Here is a 7865-nt window from a genome sequence, read left to right as displayed (position 1 = left end):
ATATATACCTGTATGTGTGTGTATCCTACACACACATACAGGTTCAAAGAAATCCCCCAAAACATAAGTGGAAAATAATGTAGGTATAATTGAATGAATAAAAGGACCTCACCCCCATCTTCAAATTGCTCTCGAAAAAAGACAGTGGACTCAGCCAGCACAGATGCTGCCGACACGGCCATCAAAAGCAGCGACAGGGCTGTCATTGTGACAAACTAAAGCACCCCGCCAAATAAAAAAAAGACTATAATTACAAATTAGTCTATATAATCTGTGTATACCGTAGCAGGGTTTGTAAATCGGCCCAGTCTATCATACAGTAACGTTAAAGTGAAAGACGCTACCGAGGGTCTTTTTGGCTCAGAACAGATGTCTGAATCTGATTGGACGTCGTCTCCGATGCTCAATAAGGAAGCGTTACTCTCTCAACCAATCGGAGGAGAGACCATCCGAACGGATAATTGCTGTAGCCAACGGGAGCAGACCACGCGTTAGCTTGATACACGCCCAAGGAAGAGTGATGGTGTGCTAGAGGGGAAGCTTTGGAGGAAAATCCCAATACACGTTTAAATCAATGTAAAATCAGTAATTTAGAAGCTTTTTAATGTAGCCACAGTCAGACTAAATGTAATAATTTAACATATATTGCCAGACTTCTTTTGATCGTTCGGCTTTGACTGACAATTTGTCTATTTTTTTTTCTACAAAAACAATTCAATAAACTTATTTTTTTCTGTTACTAATAATTTGTATACCTTTACTCTAAATGTCCAAATGACACATCAATCTAGCCTTTAGCAGATGAATGTGAAAATAACCTAGTGTCAAACTCTGCACATGCATTGTTTTGCAAAGTTACTCTGCACAGTTAAACTCAATTAGTTGTAGAATTTTGGAGAGCCAGTTAGCTTGGAGATTGAAGAAGATTCAGGATGTATTGACACTTGATCGAGGAGAATCGGGACTAAGCCATAAAGGTCACCACTGTGTAGCGTCGAGCAACTCTGTCCCTTTTCCTGTATTCCTTAAAGGAGAATTACGGTCGATTCCAACACAGAGCTCTATTTGTAAATTTGGAGTGCTGTCAGTAGCAAGAAAAATGAAAATAATCGGTGCTGTCTACTTAATTTTGCCCCCAACAGGCTTAAACAGGGCAAGTTTTAAACTTGCTTTTAGCCTCTTAAACATGCTCAAAATGTCATTACCAGTGTCTAGCCATGTGCAGTTATTCCTTCCAAGTGAACACAGCAAATGTGACTGCAGTAGATGTGACAGAAAGGCATAAAAGTTGTGTTAATTCAGCCAGTACACATACCTCTGTTTATTTCCTGTTTTCTGGTGAAGTTGACACTGGTCAAAACACGCCTTTCTGTCACATCTACTGCAGCACTCCAAATTTACAAACAACAGTGTTACGTGTTGGAATTGATCGGAATTCTCCTTTAAGGAGACATACAAGATTAGAGATAAAGAAAGATGCTATTGGATAGATTACAACTATTCTTACCTAAGTAGTAACAAGTTTGCTTGTACGTACCCCAGATCACATTTACCTGTGACTGTGTAAAAAAAAAAAAATCTTATATAGCGTGTGCACGTGTGTGTGTGTGAATGTAAAACCTCCTCCTCGGCTGCATTTACCAATTATTTTCATTATCAACTACTGTGCAGATTTTTTTTTTCTTGATTATTAGAAATAATGTCACATGCATACAATTTCTTAGACCCCAAGATGCGATGTTTAAATATTTGCGTTTTGCCCAATCAACACTTAAAAATCTAAAGGAAATCTATTTATTATCAAGTAGACACAAAACTGTAAAAAATTCACACAAGTTTGAATAAAAAAACTGCTAGCTAATGATTGTTCTGTTGATCAACTGATCAACTCATCGTTTCCAGCTTCGATATGTGTAGGATGTAATTTACCACCCATGGCGTGAGTGCTTTCACCGCGTTTTTTGTGATGAACATAAGGCTTTCACCATTTAAAGAAACAGAAAGTTGGTAGGCACCATGCAACTACTAAAAACTAAAAACAACTTTTGTTTGTTTACTGTGGATGTTTATTTTCTTAAAACTATTTCTTTTCACATTCTTCTTGTGATGTGACCCTGAGCTTTGGCACTTAAAGCAGACCAACTCAGCCCTGTGTGAATGTGTGTGAAACTGAATGCATGAATGATAGCAATAAAGCAAGTCAGACTCAGTTTTTTTTTTAACTACGCCTCAAATTCACAGTAGTATATTATGTATGAATGATGACGACACTAAGACATGTATTAGGTTCATGTGAAACAATAAAATGAATTAGAATAAAAAATAAAACAAAAAGCACTGTTATTAAACATATTTCCACACAAAAATCAAACTTTCAAATAGATTTGTTGCTTCCGACACATGTACTGACACAAATTCCAGTATCAATTTCAAGTAACAGTTGCAGTACCATGTACACTAGCTGTTACACCCACCATTCTTTTCTAACTACAGTGGCGTTTATTATTTACAAATACCTTACAGTGCAAACACATTCATATTCAAACAACTCCACAAAAATAATCTGATATAGTAAGATGCTCAAATATGGCACAAATAAATAAATAAATGTCAATAAATAAATCAGTGCAGCATAATGTCTGACATGCAAACGCAAGTATGAATTTACCTCAACTTTAAAAACAGCGCAATTAAAACTTTGGCAAAGGGGAACAGACAAACAGTGACAATAAGAATGTATTAGTATCTCTCTATGAAATACACTGCACAGCCACTCTCTAATCCTCCCTCTAGATACTGTGAGGATTCAAACCTGGCAGGTGAAGAAAAGCAGCCACACTGCACATGATAACTGTCTGGTACTGCTCAAGTCAGCATGCTGCTTTCCCCTCCAACACTGGATCTGCCCCGCTGTCTGGCCTTCACCGAGGGACCTGGACAGACACGTTTTGTATCTGTGGAGGGAGAGTGTGTGGAGCAGAGCAGACATCGCCTGTATGCAGATGGGCTGGTAAAGCAATCTCACACCTCCTCCGGGTCTCTGTCTGTCTCTCCTTCTAGGGGAGAAAGAAGTTGATCCGCTGGGGTATGGACTTGCATCCCTGGGCTGAGAACAATCTCTCCTCTTTAGGGACATAGAGCATCGCCTTGGCCACTTCATCCAGCGTAGCTTCGTCTGTCTCCAGACCTCGGGCTGCATAGGCGTCCCGTGCACAGAGCTTGACATGGCGGTACTCCAGCGGCAGAAATGGAACAAAGAAGTCGATCAAGTGGCCAGACATCAGCTCACTCTGAGCAAACCCACCTGATGAAGAGAACCATGCAAATAAAACTGATTAGAAATCCCCAAACCTAACTTAAAGCTCCACCAATCAATGTTTTATATTAAGCTAAAACAGACTTGCTTTAATGGGAAAGGGTTGTTTAATCAAGATCCCATCAAGAATCAATACTCCACTCTGCAGCTCTATGCTTACAGCAAATGATCTTACTCAGTAACACTTCCTGTTCTGGGTGAAATGGCAATGGCAAACAATTATATCACTGCTGCAGAGAGATGAAGACCTGTCAACCGGCTGAGTAACGTAAAGCTAGCACTGCAGCATACCATGAGACTCGATTGTTTCAGCTCGCAGACGATGCTCCAGGTCTTCCATACCGATGTCCTCTCGATTTTGACCGGAGTGCCAGAAGTCCAGCGCTACATCATTGATCGTCGCGCCACCGATATTACTGTAGAGACCACAGGCACGTCAAAAACATGATGTAAAATCTCTACAGCTGTTGATGTTAATGAAGGATTAGATTCATTTTGGTTTGGTTGGATGCATTTGTGCAGAGATCACAGCATCACAGATTAGGGTAATTAAAATAATTGCACAATGCTTTCTTTGAATACATTACTTCAACAGAGATACTCAGTTAGTTTTAAACAAATTCAAAAGCACATGCTAATTTAAGTTTGAACAATGAGATCTGACCAAATGTTAAAAGTTTCAGCAGATAATCACACATGAGGAATTTGAAAACATTAAAGATACGTCAAGAGGATTAATGGAGATACAGGAAGAAGCATCATTCATCACAGGTGAGCTGCCAGAACACTTGGGAGAGAGAACATTCTGAGTTTTTGACCCAGCTTCAACAGACAGGCCCAGCCTGATATGTATACCAACCTGAGGAAGAGGAAGATGGCTGTGCGGTAGCTTACACCATCTACGTTGTCATAGTGATCCATGTAGGGTTTGATGGCATCGATGAGGCCGGGGTGAAGCTTCTCAGCCTCGTCGAAGATGAACAGAGTCTGAGGGCAGCGCAACACCATGTCCCGGATCGCCTCTCTCAGCTGGCCCTGGGCACACAGAGGAAGAGCCAACTAGATTCCAAAACCATTCAAATCTGTTAAGGTCTGGGGTCTGACACAGGTTCAAGTAGGTTAAAGTAAATAAAGTTTTAGGTGAAATTTCAGTTTCAGATTATATAAATACAATATATTAGTATATGAGTAAATTACAGCGACTAGAACAACCAAACACGTGACAAGAAACTGATTTGTACTTTTCTTCCGCTTTTTTTTTTTTTTATAGTTCAACACGTTTCACTCTATGTAAAAAATTTGGTTTTGGTTTTTCCCTTTACTCAAATGTTTTTTTTAGCAAAGGAAGAAACATTTTCATGGCATTTTAGCCATTAAGGACAAAAGGTTAAACGTTTTAGAATGAATATAGTATCTTCATTAATCCTCTAAATCTCATTTATAAGGGCCACCTTGTCTGGACACGTCTTTATGCCCAGTCTGCAGATTTTATATCAGGGTTTAAAGGTCCTCCTGTGTACTATACCCTGTTAAATCTGGGTTCATTCGTGCAATAACACTGTGTCAACCATTATTTTGAAATCTAATAGATTAGATACTACGTTGGCATCTGTGGCCTGGTTGGACAAACACTAGGTTCCAAAAAGCCAAGCATAGTGTGTAATTGTAGAACCAATGTTTGTGTTTTGTGCATCTGTGCTTGATCGTTATCATTCACATGCAAAACAGACTAAACATCGGACTAAGTAAACGGAGGTCCCAAGAACACTGCCAGCGTGTTCCTGCTACATGACGTCAAACTTTGTGCCAAGAGGGCCCTGGATGACTTACCTTGTACGTGTCCACCAGTCTGGCGTGTGGAAAGTGGAACGGGGCGATGAACAGTCTGACACACTCACTCTTCACCCCATCACGATACAGGTTATCAGCGATAATCCGGGCCACAAAGTTCTTGCCGGTGCCGGACCAGCCGTGGAAGGAGAGTGTCAGCGGCTTGTTGGACTCTGGGTTGTTGATGAAACCCTGGATGGCTTTCAGAACCACAGACTGAGCCAGGTGCTGCCCGTGGAGCTTCGTCTGAAGGTCCCTCGCCAGGCCTGCACATGTGCGAACAGAAAAGAGAGCATGCTCAACGACGACAGTAGAAGTAACAGTATCAGAGTGACTATGAGTCACCTGGTAGAGTGCACCCCACGTGGGCTGAGTCCTTTGTCAGTGCGTTCTAATCTAAACACAAGCCCATTGGTATGCGTCATTCTTCAGTACAAAGCAAAACAAAGCTCTTAAAAGAAAACTTAAAATTACCAGATAACTAATAATCCCGGCGATCATACAGCGCTAGTATATTTAAACTGGAAAGGCTCAGAAGTGTTTCAACTGACAAGACAATATTTAGGACAATAGTCAATGTCAAAGGGCAATCAAGGTGACCAATTTAATAAAAGATTCAGCAAAGGAACAACTAATAATTACTAGTAAACATGTAAATTCTTATGGGTGCAAGTACAAAAGGACTGTTAAAGAGCAAAACCACTCTAAAAGGGTACTTTTAATTGGCTTGCTTACCTTAAAGTAAAAAAAAACAATTTAAATGTAATAATAAAGTATTCTACCTCCATCATTTTCTTCTTCTCAGGGTCTCTAGTGTCAGCATGTCATGATTGAACAGAAATGATAAGATGCAAATCTATAACTAGAATAAAGCAGGTCAACAGGGACTCGTTAGGCTTGAAGTCCATTTATACATATTGTGCATGATACAGTCAAAACAGTAAAGTGAATGTGATTTACAGTCATAGTGTTATAGGTGCAGAATGTTTGCTGTCTCGCGGCCAACCGGACAGTCCTAAACATGCACTAGGCCACAGCAGCAGACAAGTGCAACCACCAAGCTGGAGTGTGATACCTGTGATGTTGTTGGTTATCCTGCAGTCTCCAGATTCACAGCACTGGCCCACGCTACAGTACCACTGATTCAGCAGGCTGACGTAGTCCTGATGAAAACCTGCCCAAAGGTCCCTGGTAGGAACTGCTCACATTGACAGGATAACGAGTCAGTAATAAATCAATACCAAGTGTCAAGCTAATCGACGGGGAGGACAGATTGTTCATAACGTGAACTGTAGGCCTACATTAAAGTTCACGTTATGAACATTACATTGTGGTAAATCTAAATGAAATTTGATAAGCATACATTACAGCTTGTGACAGGATAGCTTCGTATATTAACAATTTCGTACCTTGTTGTGTAGCATCGTCTTGGTTGGGTTGACACTCCCCTTCCCATATATTGCAATAAATGTAATTAAAATAGTAAGTGGAAACATTGGAAATGCTGTCGAACTGGAAGAAGTCGGCCTCAGCGGACAGAGCCCAGAGCACAGGCAGCAACCACTGTACAAACATTGAAGCGGCTGGTCGGGGGTGCCCGAAACGAGACTGAACCCCACGTCCCGGTTCTCCTCTCCGGTTTATCTAAACCCGACCCGACAGTTAGCTGCTGGCGGCCTGCAGTGTGGAATGTTTACCTCTTTCCACCATGTTAGCGAAGGAGGAAGCAGCGCGCCCCCCCCAATTGTCCATTGCGCATGCGGCAATTTAGCTCCGCCCATCTTTAAATGCTATAGCTGACTACTGGTTTAATTAATCACGTGGTCTTTCTTACGGCACCCAAAAAGGAAGAGTTTTTATTCGTTCAGAACAAAGGCATTTTTTTTAATTATAAAATCAGTTTAAAAAAAAATTACCTATGCCTCGGGTCGAGCTTATAACCAAAACATCGGTGCAAATTCACAAAAACATAAGAAATGAGAATATACTCAAATTAAGTTTCAAGTATATAAATGAAGGACTTTTCCGTTCTTGACCAGTTTAAGTGGCTTATACAAATTGTTTAACTCTCTCTGATCAGTAAGGTTTTGAAATTTCTGCATTTATTGACAAAATACTTTCCTAAAAGCATCATATTTAGAAAAAGTTATAGATTCTCCTTTCAAGGTTTGGTGTAAAAATTCTTAGTTTGTTGGGTAAACTTAAAACTTTAAAGTAGACCTTTCACCATGTTCATATTTGATTAGGAAAGTTACCCTGACTTTGTATAGTCAAATTCCATATTCTGGGATAGAAGGAAACCCTGTTTGCATGAGACACCAAGGTCTCAGTACAAATTATAAATCTTTAACCAAGAATCTGGCTTGAGTTTGTAGGCCAGAAACCCAGCCACTTAGTTTAGAAATTTAGCCATTATACAAATCAGTAAGTGTTTATAAGAGACAGAAGCACAGCATTTGTTTCAGTATTTATTGCCACATCTTGCACCATTTATATTCATATGTTGTCCATTGGATCCTGGGCAGCATCCAAAACTAAGAAGAAAAAAAGAAATTGTAAACTTAAATTTAGCTTTCCATACTGACTGCAGAAACAATTTTGATGCAAATTAAAATTACTTTGACTACTCCCTCAAACTCACTTTAGAGCAAAAGCTTTCACGTAGGGTTACTCGTCTGGACCAAAGGCTTCACTGCTGCATTCTTGGGGGGGGGGGGGG

The 7865-nt window shown here is 40.2% G+C and overlaps 2 protein-coding genes and 1 long non-coding RNA gene across 3 annotated transcripts in view; all 3 read right to left on the bottom strand.

Moving 5' to 3' along the window:
• Positions 1 to 381, bottom strand: part of calr (calreticulin) — a 6493-nt gene extending 6112 nt beyond the window's left edge. Inside the window, exon 1 of the mRNA XM_034882672.1 lies at positions 113 to 381. Within this exon, the coding sequence (XP_034738563.1) occupies positions 113 to 206 (94 nt within the window). The 5' untranslated portion in view covers positions 207 to 381. The remainder of the gene's footprint in view (positions 1 to 112) is intronic.
• A 1848-nt stretch (positions 382 to 2229) lies between these two features.
• Positions 2230 to 6889, bottom strand: tor3a (torsin family 3, member A). Its single transcript, XM_034882673.1, has 6 exons — positions 6556 to 6889; positions 6222 to 6344; positions 5147 to 5412; positions 4176 to 4351; positions 3608 to 3732; positions 2230 to 3304 (listed from the first exon to the last, which is right to left on the bottom strand). Exons 1-6 carry the CDS (start codon positions 6719 to 6721, stop codon positions 3057 to 3059), a joined length of 1104 nt encoding a protein of 367 aa, XP_034738564.1. The 5' UTR covers positions 6722 to 6889; the 3' UTR covers positions 2230 to 3056.
• Positions 6890 to 7585: 696 nt separating this feature from the next.
• The window catches only part of LOC117951125, a 1241-nt gene continuing 961 nt past the window's right edge, over positions 7586 to 7865 (bottom strand). Inside the window, exons 5-6 of the long non-coding RNA XR_004658061.1 lie at positions 7788 to 7848; positions 7586 to 7680 (exon numbers count right to left, since the gene is read on the bottom strand). This is a non-coding gene — a long non-coding RNA (uncharacterized LOC117951125). The remainder of the gene's footprint in view (positions 7681 to 7787; positions 7849 to 7865) is intronic.

This window comes from Etheostoma cragini, chromosome 9 (genome assembly GCF_013103735.1).
Source record: "Etheostoma cragini isolate CJK2018 chromosome 9, CSU_Ecrag_1.0, whole genome shotgun sequence".
In the NCBI taxonomy this organism is placed as follows: Eukaryota; Metazoa; Chordata; class Actinopteri; order Perciformes; family Percidae; genus Etheostoma; species Etheostoma cragini.
The sequence above is the reverse complement of the archived record's forward strand: the minus strand, read 5'-3'. Positions and strand labels throughout refer to the sequence as shown.